General features: G+C 41.4%; 3 protein-coding genes across 6 annotated transcripts; 2 read left to right on the forward strand and 1 right to left on the reverse strand.

The window, feature by feature from the left end:
* The first annotated feature begins 23 nt into the window (after nt 1–23).
* LOC136439258 (E3 ubiquitin-protein ligase Midline-1-like) lies at nt 24–8,211 on the forward strand. Of its 3 annotated transcripts, none has more exons than XM_066434567.1 (12): nt 24–308; nt 1,558–1,672; nt 2,439–2,645; nt 3,124–3,409; nt 3,616–3,729; nt 3,834–3,929; nt 4,084–4,317; nt 4,471–4,493; nt 4,860–4,978; nt 5,905–6,008; nt 6,202–6,424; nt 6,925–8,211. In XM_066434567.1, the coding sequence occupies exons 2-12, from the start codon at nt 1,578–1,580 to the stop codon at nt 7,560–7,562; spliced, it is 2,139 nt and encodes a 712-aa protein (XP_066290664.1). In that variant the 5' UTR covers nt 24–308; nt 1,558–1,577; the 3' UTR covers nt 7,563–8,211. The 3 variants fall into 3 exon arrangements, with proteins under 3 accessions (XP_066290664.1, XP_066290663.1, XP_066290661.1); XM_066434566.1 differs by having other exon boundaries at nt 25–303; XM_066434564.1 differs by lacking the exon at nt 24–308 and adding an exon at nt 570–648.
* LOC136439262 (cytochrome P450 3A43-like) lies at nt 7,736–14,911 on the reverse strand. 2 transcript variants are annotated; one of them, XM_066434579.1, is made up of 15 exons: nt 14,819–14,911; nt 14,407–14,559; nt 13,725–13,821; nt 13,371–13,429; nt 12,966–13,062; nt 12,401–12,523; nt 11,860–11,948; nt 11,510–11,655; nt 11,233–11,363; nt 10,976–11,072; nt 10,615–10,775; nt 10,144–10,232; nt 9,564–9,701; nt 9,235–9,397; nt 7,736–8,902 (listed from the first exon to the last, which is right to left on the reverse strand). In XM_066434579.1, exons 2-15 carry the CDS (start codon nt 14,475–14,477, stop codon nt 8,810–8,812), a joined length of 1,554 nt encoding a protein of 517 aa, XP_066290676.1. In that variant the 5' UTR covers nt 14,478–14,559; nt 14,819–14,911; the 3' UTR covers nt 7,736–8,809. The 2 variants fall into 2 exon arrangements, with proteins under 2 accessions (XP_066290676.1, XP_066290675.1); XM_066434578.1 differs by having other exon boundaries at nt 14,775–14,887.
* A 21-nt stretch (nt 14,912–14,932) lies between these two features.
* On the forward strand, nt 14,933–21,763 carry LOC136439264 (T-cell activation inhibitor, mitochondrial-like). The gene is made up of 9 exons (XM_066434581.1): nt 14,933–15,074; nt 15,482–15,638; nt 16,637–16,763; nt 18,487–18,736; nt 18,858–19,078; nt 19,309–19,403; nt 19,754–19,989; nt 20,243–20,374; nt 20,831–21,763. The coding sequence occupies exons 1-9, from the start codon at nt 15,052–15,054 to the stop codon at nt 21,063–21,065; spliced, it is 1,476 nt and encodes a 491-aa protein (XP_066290678.1). The 5' UTR covers nt 14,933–15,051; the 3' UTR covers nt 21,066–21,763.
* Nucleotides 21,764–22,356: the final 593 nt, after the last annotated feature.

A 22,356-nucleotide genomic window follows, 5' to 3' on the forward strand; every position in this document is an offset into this window, starting at 1 on the left:
CTGGGAGGACATTAGGCAATCCGAATTATCCCGTTTTCCTCCAAAATTTTCTAGAATATTATCTACCACATCAGTATTCACCACAGCAGACATGACGTTATAAGAGACTATTTGGTATTCAGAAGAGACAAGAACGGGTCTTTCCACATTGTGTGAAATGAACCATGACGGGCAGACCCTGTCCCGGGACGCCCAGAGTTGAGTCAGACAACTCCAAACTAGATCTACCAGTAAAAACCGACGCGACGCTCACAGACAGCGTACTGACTGGTAACGGCAACAGTCTGAAGGCTTTGGTTTAAGGTAATGTAAGTTTCAAGTAAGTTATATCCGAGCAAAAGGTACAAGACAATTTGAACGTTTTCATCCCAGCGTAGTCTACAGTGGTCGACCTAAATTTTTTTCGACACAGTAATGTCGACACACCTTGTTGTTCTAAATTCTAACAGTTTTCTACTCCCTGGGCGTAGTTGTGGTCACCCAATGATGTCATATTTAACATTTCATGTCAAAGCTCACAATAAGGTGAATATAGTATGAGGTATTGAAGGGTATCGTCGTGCCTTTCCACCGACCGACGCGTCATGTTCTATGCACCCCTCCCCATTTTTGAGAAACCGGACGTCGCGTCGGGACAACCGACAAAAGGTGTTTTGGGCGTTTTGTATCTCCTTGATGGAATGGAAACCTTGAGAATTAGTTTTTGCTTCGTCTTTGTTGACTGAAAAGGCCTTAGAAGAACATCCTACCTGACCGTAGACCCTATTCTATTTATATAAAGAAGTTATCACAGCCAGATGTAGGGCTTTCATTTCTCCTAGACCTGGTCTGGTAAGACATTGGTAATCACGATAATGTCGGGGGAAACTGATACTAGTGATAGGGCGTGTTCTTACCTCCTTGGACATTACCGACATCATTTTAATTTGAATTTTCACCTCCTCGCTAAATATCTACTTACTCCGCCCTCTGGTCTTCTCTGAAAGAAAAACAATCCCCAGGCCCATCAATCATCATAAAGAGAAGACCCCTTACAACTGTCCCATAGGGAAGTGCTAATGATCTAATGATGTGTGACCGGCTACTGTTGTTTATTCAGTGTCAGTGTGTACAGAGGTTTGTTTTTATAGCCTAGTAAGTCCTCTGGCAGATGTGAACTAGTCTGTAGTGAATAAATGCCAGAAAGGTGTAGAAAACCAGAAATATGATGTACTAAAACTAGTGCAAATGACGAAAGCTGATAAGGTACAGCAACTTCAAGTGAGCAAGAAATTCTGGAGGAAGATTTTGTTGAAAAGATGAATGCATTCCATCTCAGGTCAACATTGTTAACATTTTTCGATAGTAAAGTCCTCTGCATATAACGTTAACAGCATTCAAAATAATTTTTCATTCTGGTTCAATATTTTTCTCTGTTTTTATTTTCACACCAATCCCTCCCTCCTTCCTGGTGCATCTCCGTGGCTTCAAATGGCACATCCAGACATGACCTGACCAAGACTTTTTACTTTTCACTTTCCATGATGCATCAGACATTTCTTTATCATTCCTGTCCAGGTGCCACCCCTGAAGTGAGGATGGAGGCCCTGGGGAATGAGATGTGCTGCCCTGTGTGCTTGGAGTTGTTCACATATCCTCTGCTGCTGCCTTGTGCTCACAATCTCTGCAGGGGGTAAGTGTGTTGGACATTTTCTACCAGAGGTATACACTAGGCTGTAATTCTAGAAGTCCCACTCTAAATAAACTATGCCCTGCAAAACAAAGTTGGTCCCTGATTTGCCTTTTTTGCTCCCGTTTACCAGGGAGGATTTTGATAAAAAGCCTGAATCTGATACATACATGATACATAAATGCAGGTTAGATGGACCTACTCAGGCCATTTGAATGCAGTACAAGCTAGTACTACCAGTAGTGGTAGATTCTAGAAACATCCTTCTGAACCTACAATTACCTGTTTGAATAAAAAATTGTCAAAAGTTTGTACCCTGCTGACTGGAGGTTGATGAGATAAATGAAAAGAATGAAGTGGAGAGAATTGATGTTATGCAAATCTGTGTGCAAAAGTGATTTTTTGCTGAAAGTATAAAAAAAGTTAAGGTTTAAGTTGTATGCAGACTTTTGCAGAAGTAATACCAGAGTTAATGGCCATAGTCTTGAATGTAATTTCACTAAAATAATTAAGTATCAGTTATATCTTATAGCTGTCATATCCATACTATACTGTACTATTTACACCTCTGTACAATAATCCCTTTGTGCTCCTGCCTATGAAACACCTGTGCTGATTTGTGACAGAAGTTGCTTGACCAGTTTTTATCGCAATCCGTCTTAGTCACCCTGGTCAACTGTCACTTTATAACAACCGAGATCGCTTGTAACGCAAACTGTAATATTTTATTCATGTTGGCATTCAACTTGAAGTTAACTGTCTATTGTAGGTGTGCAGAAGACATTTTGGCGTCCCCTCCAGACCAGTATTACAAGAACAGTGCCAGCGGGAAGAGTGAACCTGAACCTGAGGTTGAAGACTTGGACGAGGCGGGCAGGGGGTTCTGCTGTCCCACGTGTCGGGAGAGGATCGTGCTGGGGGACAAAGGACTGGATGGACTCAGGAAAAATGCCACCTTACAGAGTATTGTTGACAGGTAAAATAGCAGAGAATAATAAATAAAGTTGATACCCTCTGTGATACATGTAGTACAAGTTAAGCAAGTAGATGCTCAATGGTATGACAATAATCTTGGGAAGCCAATGGAAAAATAAAGAATGTTTTCGAAATCAACAATGCATTGAAAAACTGTGCTAACTTTCCTATACTGGTGGATAGCAGACACTCATGGCAGTGACATCATGAACTCGTAAGACAGGCAAGTTTTGTCTTGAAAAGTCAGGATTTATTATGAGCTTTGAAATAAGGCAATTTAAGTCCTGTGTGGCCCTGAGACAAATGCATGCGACTGACTGTTGTGTTAACTGTGAATGTATGGTCCTAAAGGATTTGCTTTGTTTATGCCAGTGTGTTGATCCACTTCATTTAGCATTTCTTTTTCACGCTTCATTTTATAATGATCCCAAAATATATATAAGATACTGGGATATGTTGAATAAACTGTTATCTTTTAGGTACAAGCAAGCGACATCTGAAGCACGTCGGACAGTTGGCAGTTACGGCAGTGAACCCAACAGCCAGGTTCTATGTGACTCGTGTGAGGATGACCCTAAGCCAGCCTTTAAGACATGCAAAACCTGCGAGGTGTCCTTCTGCCCCGAGTGCCTTGAAGCTCACCACAGCCACCCCAAGATCTTTGCCAAGCATGTTCTGGTCGCTCCAACAGGTGTCATTCCACACAAACTTACTGACACAAGAGACAAGGAAGAGATTGTGTGCACTGAACACAGGGATGAAAAGGTGATGATTGTTGTGTGAAAGTTAACAACCTCTAATCTCATGCCACAGGAACTCAAGTGCAAGAAATGAAATTTACAGTGCCCACTAATTAACTTGTAATTTTTAATGTTAATTTACAGTTTTACAATTTAGAATCATTTCAGTTCTTTAAGATATATATCCTGGGTTTCACAGCCTTGCAATGTCCTTGTGCCTTTAAATTTCAGGTGAATCTGTACTGTCGGGAAGACAACAAGCTGGTGTGCACGATCTGCAGACTTGTGGGGAAGCACAAGGACCATGAACTGGCAGCTGTCGACGAAATGTTCAAAGAACTCAGAGTAAGAAACTGCCTTATATTTCTTTGTTGGCAACAACTAATTTTCAATGGTTTCTAGATTCGGGATAAGATCAGAAAGCTGACATCTGAATTTTACTGTTGCAGGAGAAGCTGATACTCAATGTGGATGCCCTGGAGAAGAGAACTGAAGGAATGATTGACCAGGTTTCTTCCCTCAGGACCCAGTGTCAAGACATTGAGGTTATTATTATGATTATCTTATCACGCCATATTTTCTTGTTATCATTTTTATGTATATCAAACTTAAGAGTATCTGGTGTAATGTTTATCATGTGCGTAAACCAAAATAGGTTACAGACCTCCTTGTAAGTGTACCATTTTTCTGCTCCACCAGAGTACTGGTCACCGTTACAAACAGCGTCTGTACATGGACATCGATGAGCTCATCCGAGTCCTGGAGGAGAAGAAGGTGCTTCTCGGCGAGAAGATTGACACGGAGAGAGAGATGAAGGTCCAGGCTATGGAGGAACAGGTGGATGATGCTCTGGCCATGGTGGAACAAGCCAAGAGGTCACTGTTCTTTGCCAGGGAGCTGATCAAGGAAAAGGACTGTAGCGCATTTCTTATGGTAATTATCAGTGATAATCTGCAGTTTTGTGTAGATGATTACTCTCTTATCATTTTCTTCTAAAAAATATCGGCTATGACTATGTAGGCTTGAATTCATACATTGACAGTCAGAAATAGTGAATTCACATCAAATTTTTGCTGTCCTCTACAGAGCGCTGCAGAGATCAATGAAAGGTAAGCTTCATTTTTTATAAACGTCATTCTTAGAATTTCAGAAAAATATCAACAGGAGACAAAGTATCAATAGTGTTTCAGTTTTAAGTACTTTATGCTAGATATTTAGTGGCACAATACTGATACTAGAAAGGGTCTATTTCTACCACTGTGACTATTTAAGGTACCACAACAGTAACTGATCTATTGGCAAGTGTGCTTTGAAGGATCTTGAAAAGGGTACACACTGATGTGTTAAAAAGTGTTGCAAATTTTCCAGGTAGCCAAGAATTCAAACACTTCCAAGCTACACTAGTATGATTTATCTTATAAATTTTTAAGGAGTCTTCTACTTTCCCTTAATTGTGCACCTTGTTATGTGTGTAGAATCCAGAAGGCGATGACGCCGCTGCCTGGCCAGTGTGTTGGTGCGGCACAGTTCATGCACACTGTGGTGGACATGAGGGAGCTGGGAGAGCAGCTCAAGGGGATGAAATTCATGAAAGGCAAGATCTGTGTTTTAGTTAGTATGGCAAACTGCCTTGTACTTGTTTAGGGTCTTTTGCAATAATGTAAACACTAGAGTCAATTCCATGTCACCGAGAGGGTTTTCAGATGATATTGCTAAAAAGTTTGAACAATTTTAGAGAAAAGACTATTACAGTCAAAATAATTCCAGACCGTTCAAACAATTAGAAATGAAAGTTTGAACATGTTTGAACTCATCTATATATTTTGGAAATATTATGAAAGTATTTGCACAAATATCTCTTTATTTAGAACAGTTTTCAAACATCTGTGTGATTGTTCTACTGTTGGAACATGTTCCAACATTTTGCATCATTCTCAAAATGGTAGATTTGGGTTATTGCCCCCATAAAAGTAGGTGCTAATCACGCTCTATTGTCTGCCTCTGTATATTTTTAGATTTCACGTCTGGACACTGGCAACTCTTTTGTCTTTAGGTGTCTATGCATGGCACCTAGGCCTAATCCCCTATACTTTGAAGGGATGTGTGAATTGCCCTGTTCCTAGCCCACTGACCCAGTTATATCATATTTGTAGAATGTTGGAACATGTTCAAACAAATGATCAATCTATGTTGCAACAGTTTAGAAACTTATACAAATAATGTGTTCAATGTTGGAAATTTGTTTAACCTGTTGGAACACAGCAGAAAATATTTAGAACATCAAAGAAATGTTGGAAATTGTTCTTAACAGTTACTTATCTCACATAGATTGTTACAAAGGTTTTGTAAATGTTAGAACAAAAGGCAACAAACACCCTCTCGGTAATGTGGAATTGACTCTACACAGCTAAAATTAAAAAGCAAATTTAAGAATGATAAATTGTGAAACAGTAGAGATAAAGATTTTGTGAAATGATGTTTAATTACACTCTGTATGACCTTTTCTTTGATATCATACAGTACCATCTGCTCCAGTGATTTTGGCCAACTATTGCAAGGTGACCAATGTCTCCTTCACTCTACACTGGCTGAATAAGGAGAGAGACTTCATTGACTCTTACCAGGTAAGGCATGTAAAGTACAGTGATGAACCTTTCCTCTATTTCCTAGATCTGAGGTTGTTTGAAACAGTGCTGAATATTAGAGCAGAATTCTCAAACTTTCTTGTGACTGCTGCCTTCAAAGTTGTGTTATAAAGCTTTGATGACGGAGGTAAAAGTAACCTTATATCTAATGTTACTTCTTGTGTTGTGATAGGTCTTGTATTGTGAATCAAGTGTTGAAGATGATGGCTATGGTCTAACTGCGGGAGGAATGCCCTCAGCTCAGTCACAGTGGAAGACTGATGACGGCATTACAGAGGACCACCACACTGTGTACGGGCTGCAGCCTGACACCGAGTACACCATGTTTGTCAGGGGCATCAGCCAGGCTGGCTGTACTGAGAGAAGTCAGCTCATTAACGTCAAAACTCACAAAGGTAAAATTGCTATATTGATCATGACAAGGCTTGTTTCAGCTCTGATGTAGATAAGCGGTCTCTGCTGAAGACAATAATTTTATTCTGCACCTTGACATTTAAAAAATTGATGCTTATGAAGTCACTAAGGATTTTACTCAATTGATTTGAAAGCTCTTATATACTTATTCCATGTACTAGTATTACATTTTAGAATTTCAGCTTTTGGCTCACTGCATTCATTCCTTGTACAATGCGTAGGTTTGCATCTATTGTTGCATGCAAACCTGGCCTAAGTGTACCAGGTTCCCTGAACATGTTGAAATAAAAGAAGAGAGACTGTATCTACCCATATGTGTGGAATGATGCAAAAGAAGGCTAATTGTAACAAGGTGAACTTGTCTTTTACTAGCTGTTGAAAATTGAAAGACACAAGGCTTTGATTTTTTCCTCTTGAGAAGAAAGTACCACTGGCGATATCTTGACCTTAATTGTATCATTCTGTTGTTCCTTTTCCACAGGTTTGAGGTTCCAGCTGGACCCCGACAGCGCACACAGGTTGCTCCTCCTCAGCAATGGGAACATGTCCATCAAGTGTGATGTCAACGGCAGGCGCTCGATCACCGCCCACAAAGACCGCTTCAATGGCCTGAGCACTGCAGCCCTGGGCAACATATCCATCCGCTGTGGGCAGCACTACTGGGAATGTGATGTCAGAGATTGTGCCTCCTACCGTGTGGGTGTGGCTTACTTTGACATGCCCAGGGCCAAGTTGATAGGCGGAAGTGAGAGCTCATGGGTCTTCCACAGAAGTGGGTGCATCAGCTCTGCCATAACTGGAGATGTGAAGCACAACGTCCCCCAGTGTAGCCCCAACGTCCTGGGTGTGTTCTTGGACTACGACAAAGGCCTGCTATCATTCCTGGATGTGGAAAGGGAGGAGCACATCTACACCTTCCAAACCAAGTTCCTGCAGCCTGTGTACCCAGCAGTGGCACTGCTGTCCCTGGACGGATCCATGGCTCTCCACGCAGACAAAGTAGTGCCCGAACAACAGTTCCCTCAGATTGAAGCAGATTATGGAGGCTTTACCACTAAGGCTGGACTAGTTGCCTACGGCCCTTCTGCTTATGCCTTAGTCCCAGTACAGAAGAGGTGAACTCTTCAGATGGAAAATGAAGAGCAAATGGTACATGCAATTTGCAAATATTCCAGGTGCTGCATTAATTTCACAAAGTTGTTGCTTTCACTATTCAGCCATACTCTGAAAATTTACAATAAGTCTACTTTGCCTTTCAGGAGAATGGTCCTTGACGAAAGTACAGTGAAATATTCATTGTAATATTTTATTTTCCATTTATGACATAGTTATCAACAAAACATCTGCATATATGCAGATGCAATTACAAAGTGATAATATCATGGAAAGTAAATTGTAGTAGTAGGACAGATCAAATATAAAATTTGAAACTTCAGATTGATCATTGATGTAACTGCCTCTCTACATAACACGCTTCCTTCTAAAGCATTCGGTTTCTGTTGGTACTAAAAGGCCACGTTGCTTATAAGGTAATTGAGATGCAATATATATATATTGATATTACAGCATGTATAATACTGTAGTACATTTAAAGCTAATACCGGTACCATTATTACCACCATTGTATACATGATTGTAGACATTATTGGCTGTTTGCAATTGTTAATGTTTGGCAGGGCAGGGCTTCCAGGTTTTATTTTCATGGCAGGTGGAAGTGAACTGAGTAATATTGGAATTACAATGTTACCTTGTGACAGGTAGCTAATGACTGACTTGTATTTCATTCTTTCGTTAATCTATATTTGTACATGTATTAAAGTATATTTGTATTATCAGACCATGCAATAGACAGATATTGTAGCATCAAAAGGCTACATCTAGTGGGATGGCCTCCAAGTACAAGCTATCATTGGTAGAAATCCATCAGTTTACAAATTTGAATATCAAATGTGCAGTATGCATAGACTGTGTCTACTGTGGAAATAATTGGGTCAAAATGTGCACAACTAGACAGAAAAGCAACCACCAATTTTACTACCTTTGACAAATGTTGATCTCTTGCATGTTTAGAGTAACTACTCACTCAGAGTGGCAGGAATTAACTGGCAATTACTAACTGCTAGCTTATTCTGGGTAAAAAGAGTAATAAAGGAACTAGTGCATTTAGGGCATTTCTAATGAGATATCATTCCTCAATCATTAGATCTATTCAAGTGCTCAGACACAAAGATGGGTTCTGACCCAGGTGCAGATATTTACAAATTGTAGTAATTGTTGTACATTCTTCTATGTACGATGTTAAGCACTTTCCTAGGTGCTACCACACACACACCAATGTAGAAACTGCCGGCAGAAAACACGCCTTTTCAGTCTGCAGCCTGATCAACAAGCTCAACTTTCAGCTTTATGCCATTCTCTGGTACAGGAAACTTCTTGAACTTCTTCATCTTCAGAGGAATCTGTTAAAAGAAGAAAAAAAAAAACAGTAAGGAGGTGGCACACACAAAAAAGGTTGATGTTTGTAAAACTTAGTCTTCTTTGGCAGTATCATTCAGAGGAATCTATACAAGCCAATGCATCCTTATCAAACCTTTATACAAAATCTGCCTGCAAATTGTAGTACAGTTGTATTCAATTAAGCCCTGTGGATTTTTTTCTGTTGACTTTCAATGTGGGACAGTATTTATTCTGTCAGGCTCTTTACCCCTCTACCTGCTAACTTCTGTTATATCCATTATGATTATGGGCCCATAGCATTGACAATGTTACTCCAAAATAAAGACATCCTCACATCCGTGTCAGGTCCGGTCATGATGCGGTACTTTGCCAGGAGCCGGGCCAGTCCCAGCTTAAGCTCAAACAGGGCCAGCCTCATCCCGATGCAGTTCCGCGGCCCTGAACCAAAAGGCACCCAGTCAAAGGCTCCCCTTTTCTCCTTCTCTTCTTTAGTGAACCTGCAATGATGAAATGGATAAGAAAGAGTTATGACTAAATGAAAGATTTTCCTAAATAAGAATGATTTGGGTCAAATGAAATAAGATGACTTTTGGGATAAGAGTCGTACAAGAGAGGCAGTCAATATAAAAATAAGTGTCAAAGTTGTAAAATGAGTAGTATTACCGTTCAGGAATGAACTTGTATGGTTCTGGCCAGCGCTCGGGGTCGTAGTGAATGGCAAGGATGGGGACTCCCACCATCATGCCTTTGGGGATCGTCAGCCACTTGAGTTTCACCTCTTCTGAGCTGGCACGGGCATTACTGAAACATACAAAATGCAGCTAGCGCGTACGAATGTACAATCCTGCTGAACACTATAATATAGTAATATACAGCCAAGGTATCTACCAACTATATTTGCTGATTCCTTAAGCTGCCAGTCCCGACTTAATTAGGGATACAGAAATATGCCTTGTGTGCTGGACCCGGTTATAACCGGGATAGGGTATTCCCCAGAACAAAACAGCTTTGCGTGCGTGTAGCGCGCGAAGCCGGGAAGTTAGGGGAGTTAGCGCCGCCGGGTGTTTCGCGGGTTTCGTGAGGGAGGTCAGGGGTCAAACATTTTTGATTTTTACTTGGCAAAAAACCTGGCATTCATTACCAAAAGAATATGACATAAAATCACTTTATGTAATACGAAAATAACTTGGATAACTAGTGGTATATTTCATGCATATACAGTAAATAGAAAAAACATACTCACATGGAAACAGGAGGGTACATACGCAGGGTCTCCAAGATGCACATTTCCAGGTATGACATCTTGTGGACAGCCTCATAGTCAACAACTTCCTGAAAAGATTTGAAAGGTCACAACTTCACATGTTCCGCCTTTAGTTTTGGCCTTCTTTCCTGATATTAAAGCAATGTTGGTGACATTCTGGAGCAGCACAAATCCTAATATCCCAAGATATCAGCGTAGTGTATGGCATGAAATTTGATAAGCATGAACATCAACAAGTAAAACAATCCACAACAATGACGATAATCACTGTGACACCCCCTGGGCCAATTACTATTAGTGTAACAAATGACAGACATATCTGTTGAGAAATGACCATCAACATGATATGATGACAAACTGTATAAATAATGACAGCCGGCAAAATGTATTACCAGATTTTTCTTTGCCACATACCAGGAGACAGTAGAAGTAGGATGTGGAAACATGTACCCTGTCCTCCATGATCCGGTTGATCTCCTGCCTGACTATATCCTGTTTGTTCTGGTTCAGTGCCAGGTTGTACAACACGTAGGCCATTGTTGTAGCAGTTGTCTCATATCCCGCGATGAAGAAAAGGATGCCATTAGCCACAACATCATCCTTAGTCAGTGCTGCAAAAGGTTCGTTGACACAGTATTAAAACTGGTAAAATGTTTTATCAACTGCTACATTATCTTTCTCAACCAGTCTGCCACCTCCACATATTACTAACAAGTTGCTTGGAATATCAAATGATTTGACCACAACTTGTCCAAAACTGATGAACTTCTTAGAAGGTGGACCTACAATATCACTATGCCATGAAACCTACGTTGTTTGTGTCCATGTAGCTTGTCTCCTGGGCCGTCATGTTCTTTGTCGTGTTCCTTGTGAGCATTCATCATCAGCTGCATGAAGTCCACACGTTTCTTTGGAAGAAAAGCACAAGGCTTAGGACACATCAACAATCAGGACCTTTGCAAAGAGACAGCATATTAACCTCCTATACCAAAAGCAGGGATGCAAAAAATACAGTAAAAGGCAGCATGAATGACACTGCCTAGATAGAAACCACCCATATAGTGATACCTCCTGACCATCGGCTTGCCTCATCTCCATCAACTGGTCAAAAACATTGTAGAAGAATTGGGTAGGTCCAGAGGGGAACAGATTGATTTGAAACTTCTCAAATATTGGCTTCATCAGCTTTGGAAAAACCACTGCAGAAGAGAACATTTCATTTCTATCAACATATTGATTATGAAATGGCAAGAATGTCATACAGTGATAAACACAACACTCCAAATATAGGTATTAAAGAATAAAAAAAGGCAACAACATTGCTTATGTTATCAACAAGACCTACAGAACATGAAAATGGCAGGAGAAATTGGTCTGTCAAGCATCTTCTTTGCCGAGACAACAAAAGGATCATCTGGATTCTTCTGTGAGTCAATTTGAGTGCCAAAAGCTGTCCTGGTGATCACATCCATGGTGAAGGCACCGGTAAGTCTGTAACACACAGGATCTTCAGGTAAGGGACAATGTTAGAGAATGGTGAATTGGTTGAGGCTCGTTTACTCTAGTAACAAATTGATATCAATAATCTTGAACATATACAGACAGACAGATACAGACGAGGGTTCACAAATCAAATTCTACTACTGTGAACAAACTGTTCAGTGAGAAATGCACATATTGTTAATCAGTACTCACTCCTTGATCTCAAAGCTTTCACCATTTCTTGCAAACTTGCTCATGTTCTCTATCAGCAGATCAGCACAGCTGTTCATTGGTTCTGCCATCTGCAACAAGCAGTCACATATTAAGTTATCTCCATGAAAATGAAAAATGGAGATATTGTTTTGGGTGTGTCTGTGTTTCTGGATTTTGTAGTCAGTATAACTCAACAACGTCTGGATGGATTATGATGATATTTGATATGTGGGTATGCGTTGGAAAGATGAAGGTCAAGGTTGATTTGGGGCTCCCTGGTATGTGATCTTGGTACTGCAGCAGAACTTCCCTTTTTTGTATCTTTCGACCTGGACATGCAATGGTCTTGTAGCAACTTACCATGGGTTAAAAATAATGAGTTCCCTGCTCTAAGTGAAGGTATCTTCATATGCATAAAAGATAAGTAATGAATAAAATGGGCACAGCCGAAGACTTTTGTCTGAATTGTCAGCCTCGATTGTTCTTGACTTCATGATAGGTGTACCATAAGCTTGTTGACCACATGCTGTCTCTGTCATACCTGTTTCAGCTTGCCCCCACTGAAGGCTGGGCTGACAGTGCTCCGTACACTCTTCCATTCCTCGTCAGCTAGCTGCGTCAGCATCCGACCCACGGGTTTTACGTTGATAAGAAGGTCCTTAGTCTAAGATAAAGAAGACTTTCATTTATATTCTGCATAGTAATCAACAGTTCTTCTTCAGGTGGCTTTAGATTATGTGGCAGCTGCTGGTTATATCATTCCATATGCTGATTGAATGAAATTATCATTTTATAAAGAGGAAAATCTGCATACACGTACTTGATATTTCTAAACTTTTAACATCATTATTCTACAATTAAATCCTGGAAAGAACCTACTCTTAAATAACTTGACTTTGAATTGGTCGACCAGGAACTCGATCATGGTCTTGGCCATTTTTGTGCTGATATCAGATATACTTACTGGTTGCTCTATCAATAAGCATGTTTGTCATCAAACTGTACATGGTGCATCTATCTGAACATTTTTGTGAATAAAGACCGAACATGGCAATTGTACTCAAGGCATGCAAGCATCACTACAGGCAGTGTTGAGGATGTGTTACCTGGCGGTTGGTAAAACTGTGGAATTTCTTCACGAACACATCTTGCAGCATCTCTGGGTCTGTTACAAAGACACCTGTGAATCCTCCACCTAACATCCTGAAAATGATGTTACAGAGACTTATATGAAATGCAAAAACTTTTAGGTTTATAGTCTGTGTTAGACATCATTTTCAATAATTGGGTATTGTATAAAAAAACTGTAGTTAAGCATGCTTCAGTTGCCTATAGATACAATTTGAATCATGCACTATTTCTCAAAAAGTTTTGACTTATTCATACTGACCGTTTCTGCCTCTTAGAGCAGGTCTACACCTTAACAGTGTATATATAGCGAGTGTGTCATTAAATTGTACTGGTACCCTGAGGCAGTAGGCTACCTGTAGTACTGATGATGATGCACTTACCCATACACAGTGCCATATTTTCGTGTCCGCTCAACTTGAGTCTCAATGTTCCATATTCCCTTCAAGAAAAATAAAAAGTTATTGAACAACAGTATCTCACAATTTGATGATTTTGACTATTTCAGTCTGATAAGTGCACTACTTGAAGGTAGCTCTACTAGCAACTACCTCCAAAGTAAGTAGGATTTGAAGCAGACTCATTCTGGCACCTTAGATAGTGGCTAAAAAAAGTGCAGTTAGCATAAATAATATTAAAAAGTACAATTTTTAACGATCTCGAGTTTTCTCTAATACGCAACAGATTTTCTTAAAAGTGTAACTTATTATTCTTAAGTTACATTAATTTTGACTCACATCTCTGATGTGATCCAACAGGTTTCCGATGATTGGCCAAGGGGCTGGACCGGGCACGCCCATCTTCTTGAACCGCTGAAGGGGTCGCACTGCATATCTGTTGGAAAATAAAGCAGGGCTCAGTCTCATCTCTGCCCCAAGTTTACAAGCTGTGAGATACAGCACCAAGACATTACAAGACCATCACTGTCAAGGTCAACAACTCATTTCTATTGAAAAAAAGGTGTAAATCTCCAAGCAGATGTTGGGGTGGACAATTGATTAGTTTTCTGATCGACTGGCTTTCTGGACAGTCCTTTTTGACAGTCCTAATTGCAGTTACAACCCCGAAGAAAAAACTTAAATCATCCACCCCTACTTCTGCTTTGACAGCTACGGCCGCGTGGCGCGTTGGATACACCCGATCCCTCGATCTCGGAAGTTAAGCAACGCGCGGTCCGGACAGTGCTTGGATGGGAGACCAACCAAGGACGTCCGGATTGCTGTAGCCTCACGAAGCTTTCCACGAAATCGTCTTCCGGGAGGGACGTAAAACGGGGGTCCCGTGCTCGAGGAGGTGCCTCGAACACGTTAAACAGCCTCATTACCCTACACATTGGGTACCTGCCTGTGGCACTGGCTGCAAATACACCTGATATTATTATTATTATTATTATTATTATTATATACACAAACAACTCACATGTAGAACAGCACAGGCAGTATTGCCAGCAGGATCCAGGTCAGGGGGACGGGCAGGAAGTCAGCCGCCATGGTGATTGATGACCAACGATCCGCTTTGTTTACACTGCCACTGGTCAGCTTTCCTCAAATATCACTATCTGTTGTCTGGAACCTGGAGGTGACATGAAAGATTTATTTACATGTATTAACAAAAGATTATGACGAGTTGAGGTAACATTAGGCCGACTAAACCTGCGTAGGGCCTATGGTAAATTTGATACCCAGATAAACAAGTGGACCTCCTTGGTGGGACACTAAACGGTTAGAGCATGAAGTAACATTCCTGACCGGGAAACAACTAGACTAGAGATGTCTTGATAACGTTACCTTTTACTCCGTGTGATATAGAGGACTGGTGTTGCTTGACACACCTGTGAAAACGTACTTGTCTCGGAGTTTCTTCAGGAGCTGTTGACCTAAATTTCATCACCCAGTTTTTGTGACGTTTGACCCCTGACGTCATGGAGGTCATCTGTAGGACGAAGGAAGTGAAAATGGCGGAGGTACGATCGCGTGGCGTCTCCAGACATGTAAACAAACCTGGACAGGCTAGAATGAACAACCACGACACGTGAAGAAGGAAAGGAATCGTTGCCCTCTCGTCATGAACATCATCAGAGCTATCAGGTAAACGGTAACGTTAACGTCGTCAGCTACAGCGTTCGCTGTCCGACTGCTTTCCTTTGGGTCTGACGTTTTATATATATAATAATAATAATAATATCAGGTGTATTTGCAGCCAGTGCCACAGGCAGGTACCCAATGTGTAGGGTAATGAGGCTGTTTTAACGTGTTCGAGGCACCTCCTCGAGCACGGGACCCCCGTTTTACGTCCCTCCCGGAAGACGATTTCGTGGAAAGCTTCGTGAGGCTACAGCAATCCGGACGTCCTTGGTTGGTCTCCCATCCAAGCACTGTCCGGACCGCGCGTTGCTTAACTTCCGAGATCGAGGGATCGGGTGTATCCAACGCGCCACGCGGCCGTAACTTGGTCTTAGCTCTTGAAAATACACAAATCGAACATTTTTTTACAGATTCTTACGCAGCCAACCCATCATGAGATTGTCCACAAACACTTTCCACTCCGGGCCGCAGACCCAGCCGGCCGAGATGCCCGCAGCTAGCAACCCTCTCCGGCCGTTCTACTTCGCTGTCCATCCTGACCTATTTGGACAGTTCCCGAGGGAGAAGGTCTGTGTGGGTTTGTTTATATTCACCTTGAATATTCACCTTGAAGTTCAGCCAGTAGGTACCCTTGAGGGTAATGAGGCTGTGCCTAGTTGGTGCTAGTAGTGCGCATGGTAATTTCTTTTTCGCTTCTTTTCTTCCTTACTTCCTTACTTCCTTACTTCCTTACTTCCTTACTTCCTTACTTCCTTCCTTACTTACTTACTTACTTACTTACTTCCTTACTTCCTTACTTACTTACTTACTTACTTACTTACTTACTTACTTACTTACTTACTTACTTACTTACTTACTTACTTACTTACTTACTTACTTACTTACTTACTTCGATCAAGGACATTATAAATTCCCATTGTCATCCCATACTACTACACCATATTGTATTAGATAGATTGATTAGCCTAATAGAACTTTATCTATATACCAATAGATGCCATACTTTGGACCAAGGAGGTTGTATAGGTCTATATTGTTTGGACCTTGTACAATTGTGCAATAAAGTTATTATTATGATATGTGAAATTGATTTTATCCTACCTAGCGATCAATGCTTGCAGTTTTTTATTTGATGACTGTCTATATAGTAGTCATCAGCATATTTTTCTGCCGCAAAGTAATTAAAGATATTGATATTGAAAGGAAAATACTTCTTAGAATAAGACCACTAGACCTAACAAACTGACATAACATATTTGATTTCACATTCATAGCAAATAACTATTCATACTGTTTATGGGAATAGATTGGTAGGGATGATATTTCCTGTAGTTTCACTCCATAGATAAATGCTCCTGTAAAATGATACAATCATAAGACCATTCCTAGATTCGAGTATGCATGTGCATTGTCAATGGTGAAGGTACCTGACTTGTAAACAGTTCTCGTCTCGACATTGTCTCACTTTGCAAAACAGGGGCCTTTGAGCCTGCACATGCGTACTGGAATCTACGAATGGGCTTATTCTCCCCCCATTTACCATGCATGAATGTTTCCATACACAGAAGGTGAATGAATCATCCTTAAAGCAGTTGAATGGTTACCTGGAGTCCATCCAGGCAGGCTGTCCACATCTGCCCCCCAGTCTCAAGTTCTACATACGGAAGAACCACGTTAAGCAGGACAACAGAAGTAAGCAACTAACCACAAACATCCTGTTATTTAAAAATCATATACTATTATTATCATCAGCATCATTCCATGGTGTTATCACTCCTTTGGAGGAACCCCTCCCTTGTCAGACTCCAGGCTTTCCTCTGCCTAGCGATTCTTGGCCATGTAGGGCCCAGGTGTTAAGTTAAATTGTATTACAGTCAAACCTGCCTAGGCGACCACCTTTTCAACGCGACCACCTGGCCATGGCGACCGCTTTTTCTCGGTCCCGAAAAATTTTCCCCATAGGCACAAGCATTAAGCTGCCTGCCCAAGGCGACCACCTGTCCAACGCGACCGCGACCGCCACGAATTGGGACCGCACAGAGCACAATCCCTGCCCATGGCGGCCGCCTAACTTCAAGCGTGTAGTGACATCGGATCATTTTGCTGTCGGATTTCACGGAAAGACTTTGAAGGCAAAAAATACGGACAAAAATATATTGAAACGCAATGTTATAGCATCGATTCCTCCATGAAGTGTTTTGATAAAACGTTCCCCCTATTAACATTGTAAAGACAAATGTTTGTGATGTTGTTGGGCCTATCGTAATCTTATAGTTAACCGCAAACTCAGTTCGGTTTAAACTCAATTTTCAAAACGAATACGTAGTGCATGGCGTCAAAAAGTCAGATATCACAGAAATTACTATGTATTTCTTGTATTTTCAACAAAAATGTGTCTATGTCTTACTAAATTCCGCCGAAAAATGACTTCGCGGTGGGCAAAACATCGGGCGAGAAATGTTGTTCCTCGGTCCCGACGCCATCTTGGATTTGGCGTGGCCCGGATTTGGCGTACCGCTGACCTTTCTAAAACACGATGCTTTTGTGTATGAACATTTACGAATACTCTAGTTATTGATGAAAATTAATATTCTTCTTTTCTTTTTATTTCCATGAATCTCACAAACCTTTATTGGACGCTGTGCGTTCTGCTGCACTGACTAATACCTTTCGATGCGGTCGCACAGAGCTTGGCGGCGCGGCGCGACGAAATCACACCGTTCCGTTTTCATCTTTAGTTGTCAGATCGAAAACTTTCTGACCCTTTTATCCAGCGGTCGGCGCCCCAAAAAAGGCTGGGGCCAGCAGGTGTTTTCTAGGGATTTGTCTTAGGCCTTAAAACTTCGATGATGTGCGTGTGTGTGTGTACTATTTAATGTAACGTGTGAATGCGGGATGGTGCTGCGAGATCATCGAGGCAACCATTGTTTTGTAGTCAAAATTATTACGAAAATGTGTACACGATGTAGCGGTGTACAATTATTACAACGATAACGGAAAATTTAATTTTTGTAGCCTCTTTCTGTCAATGAGAAATTGAACCTGGTGGGGCTGATGCTGTCTAAATTCACATAATATTCCATCCATTTACGTACTGTATTTGAAAACCTCGACCTGGAAACATGTGAGTGGAATCCTCTTCTTGGCGACCACCTGTCCATCGCGACCGTTTTTGCTCGGTCCGCCGGGTGGTCGCCTTGGGCAGGTTTGACTGTACTAGTATTATATGTATTTGCTAATTATGTCAACATAACACACTGAGGCTGAGCTTATTTGATAAGCACAAACATCCTGAAAAACTGATGCCTACTGGTATTTGTCAGTGCAGTATGATAAATTCATTGAAATCTTTTGTATCCTTTTTTTGACAACTCAGGAGGAACAAATGACATAAACATTTTTCCCTTCTCCTCAGGTCCTGTCGGTTTTAAGTCCGTCCAGTTCACCATCCTGTCCAAAGACTTCCTGACTGTAGTGGAGGAGATCCTGAGCTCCTGTGATCTGCCCACCTGTCACCTGGAGAAACTGCGCTCCACTCAACCCGCCAAGTCAGCAGCCACGCCCTTAAGACACTGGGACGAGTCAGTTGTACATGACTTCTTCACCAGACCTGGCAGTCACAGAAATCTCAGGAGATCACAGATAAAGAAAGATATTAGACTTAGGTATGTAAGGTTTTGGAGTTAAGTTGGTACATAGATGATTATGTTTGATGTTGCTCAGAATCAATGAGCCTATATTTATGTTTCTCTTTTCAAATGTCATGTCTTATTTTCTGTTCCTTAGATCATGGGTCAGCAACAATATGCCAAAGATTGAGAAAAGACTGCAGCAGAGCCAGAAGGTGCGAGAGACCAACAGGACGTTGGAGACCAAGCTGTGTGGGGACTATGGTGTGCAGTCAGTGGATTGTGACTGTGAGCTGGGATGTTTCATCGTCAAAAGTTGTCTGCAGAGCTTCCTACGACTCTGTCGGCAACACCCAGATATGACATACTTCCTGAAAGGTAAAGGTCTTATTCCTGTGGTACCAATGTTCAAAAGTTAAATCTTTTTCCAGTGATTCTCCTGATCAGTCTGGATTTGTTTGTTGTAAGATCACTTCATATGGAACCACATGGACTGCCATCATGACTCGAGACCTTCCAGTCTCGACATAAGCAAGTAAGCAAGCGAGCATATGTAGATACAGGGGAAAAATGGTTTCATGATGTAATTCAATTCATTTGCCATGTAGGAAAAACTATCATGTTCTCCAACAACTACTCCGGGGTCAGTGCTGATGGCCAGATTGTCTTGAGCCATGAAGATGTGTGGCAACATTGGTTTATGGTAAGTAACAATCTTTCTTTAACCATACTGTTGACATGCTAGATTTTCTGGCCTGTTTCAGAGTTTTGATATAAAATCTGTTTCTCCAGTCCTTTCCTTAGTCACTGACGAAAAAACGTCGGTTTCAGTTGCTTGAGTAACTATTTTTGGCTTAGCTTATTACCTGGATGTCTAACCTTCATCAATGTTTCAGACCTGTGTCTGACTTGACATATTTAATAATTTTCATCAGTCATGGAGTCATGGAAGTGATTTATAGCTGTACATCTTGGGCCTTTCCCATCCATTTCAATTTATCTCAGCTTCATGTTTGTAATACCCTTGTCCTGTTTTGTTCTGTTGCTGTGTAGCTGATCAGCAGCCTCCCTCGCTATGAAGCGCTGGTGGAACACATCCCCGTCCTGGAGAAACAGCTGTCTGCGCTCATGTCACATGTCAAAGTTCGGAGGGATTGCAATGTTGCCGTGGTGATGGCAGTGTCGTATGCCAAGTGGCTGCAGAGACTGATCGAGCGCCTGCAGTTGGACGGCACAGAGCATTTCTTTTCTGTTGGGAACCTCAGCAAGTACAGGATTGTGCTGCAAGGGTGGGTTCTGTCTTTGCTGTTATAGATATGAAGATGTAATGCTAAACACATACAGCACACTCAACAAGACAGATGCTTTTGTAATACTTTTGCCTTAGTCATTATCTGATATGTATTTTTTGTGTGTTGTAAAGACATACAGCCTGGTCTTGTCTACCAGCAAAAAGTTTTCAAGCATATCTTGTTACATTGTAGGCTTGTGTAGGTTACTATCAAAGTGAGACTGAGCTTATACAGAGTGACTTCCTTGCAGAGAGAACAGCACCCTTCGGCTGTCCCAGACAGGTCAGTTCTTGGTGCCTGTCTCCTGCCCACCGTCCCAGCTGGTACACTTCATCAGAAGGAAGTTATCAGACTCCCACTACCTTCTGCAGCAATATGACAGGTGAGCGCTTCCTTTTTTGTCCTCCAACCTCATTACTGAGGAATGGTTGGAAATCACTGAACCACTGCTCTGTGACCTACCTACCTACATGTACCTACCTAGTCCCTTGACCTCTGGGTCGTTGGGGGGGACAAGGTAGCAGTGAAGATAGAGATCTGCCTCCAGGCTCGTCTGTTTCTTGTGACTGTCAGCCTTTCAGCCAGGCTAAGGGACGTCCACTCTGTGATGTTATCCTGCCAGGATTTCCTCAGTGCCCTGCAGTATGGCCAAAAAAACTACAGCTAGTTTGAATTTACAGATACTGTACCTCAGATTTCTGTTTGATAATATCTGAACCATGTAATGTTCTACTTCTACTGTCTACACTATGTATAGTAGAATCCATCAGGAATCTTGTAAGTTGTTACACTGCTGTGATGGAAGCTAACATCCCTTCTTTTACCACCCCCCTGACAGTGACTACAGGGTAGAGAGAGAAGAGATGCAGAGGTGCCAGGAAGTGCTGGAGCTGACAGCGCTGAGGAAGGACCATAACGTGTCCATGCCACAAATGATATCATGCTGCCAGAGACTCAGCCATCAGTACTTGGAGCTGAGCCCAGTACTGATGGGTGCACGACTGAGGGTCACACAGTTCTACTCAATAACGCAGGATGGCGATGTCTGCATTCCTTGGAACTGGAGGATTTAGTGATAATAATATTAGTATGTAGCTACATAGTCAGACCAACCCTGTGGAATTGGCTCCATATCATATACTGTCTCTGAACGATGAGCATCGCTGCATTGTTATTTGCATGTCTGCATGACTAAAGGATGAAAAGCTGCCTGGAAATGACTTGTGGAAGTACCTTTGGTTCTGAGTGCAACTCAGACCATATTTGTTGCTTGCAATTTGCTTATTTTGCAAAGAGACTGTATTACCAATGGCACTGAAATGGCCATCGTCATGATTGAGTGATATTTTGAAGAATTGAGACCTTGCCTGAAGGAAGGATACGCACAAGAAACTGAGATGGAAAACTTTATCCTCATCTCATATTGTTATGACTGAAAAACATGTATAAATGATGAAGACTGTTCCCAGTTATGTTGCCTTAGTCTTGTCTGCACAAGATGCTTAATCAAGTGATTTCTTTCTTCTAGTAGATATTGTATAAGCCATGTTCAATTTCAGATAAGAAAATAAAGACTTGGTAACCAAGTGTAAACCCAAGAAGGAAATCACCATCTATTCAAAGTCGACGGGATCTTGTGTATGTTATTCTACACTTTAATATTTTGACACAGTTGTCAAAAGGGTTTTCCATTCTGGGAATGAGAAAGGCTCACTGTGTTTATGAAGTCAATATGGATTGTTGACATGATTCATTAAATGAATTAAACCCACTTTTGTGTATATTGTGATATCTACCAGTGTGTGGACTAATCATAACTTAACTTAATGTGCTGTTAATGTGAAGATGAGGAAGTCCTATTATACCTTTGAAGATGATTGAGATAGAAACATTTTGTCCAAAATAGATTATAAGCGCCATGTAGCGGCGAAAAAATCACTGCAGTATTAGGAGCAAAATGACCATCATAGTGCAGTGCTGCAATTAACTGCTAGGGGGCGCTTTTGATACATGCACATCACCGTCGTAACAAACTGAACTGAACAGGATCATGAGGGGAAACGATTCGGACTGCAAGGCAACTTCAACTTGTGAGTGAGCTATGGGGCAAAATAAAACCAATTGCAACAATGTAGGCAATAAAAACTATTGTCATGGCTACGATTGAATGTTTATTGTAAAGCCCCTATCTCACTGGACTCCAGGTATTTCTACCTTTCCTTTTGGTATCAGCGGTGAAGCTTGCCGGTAGTTAATCTAGGTTCCATTCAGAACCAAGGACAGGTCTACACTATCATACCATAGAGGTTGGCTGTATTAGTAACCATTCAGCACCAGGGACAGGTCTACACAGAGCAGGTTGGA

The sequence above is a fragment of the Branchiostoma lanceolatum genome, chromosome 7 (genome assembly GCF_035083965.1).
Source record: "Branchiostoma lanceolatum isolate klBraLanc5 chromosome 7, klBraLanc5.hap2, whole genome shotgun sequence".
NCBI classification, from domain to species: domain Eukaryota; kingdom Metazoa; phylum Chordata; class Leptocardii; order Amphioxiformes; family Branchiostomatidae; genus Branchiostoma; species Branchiostoma lanceolatum.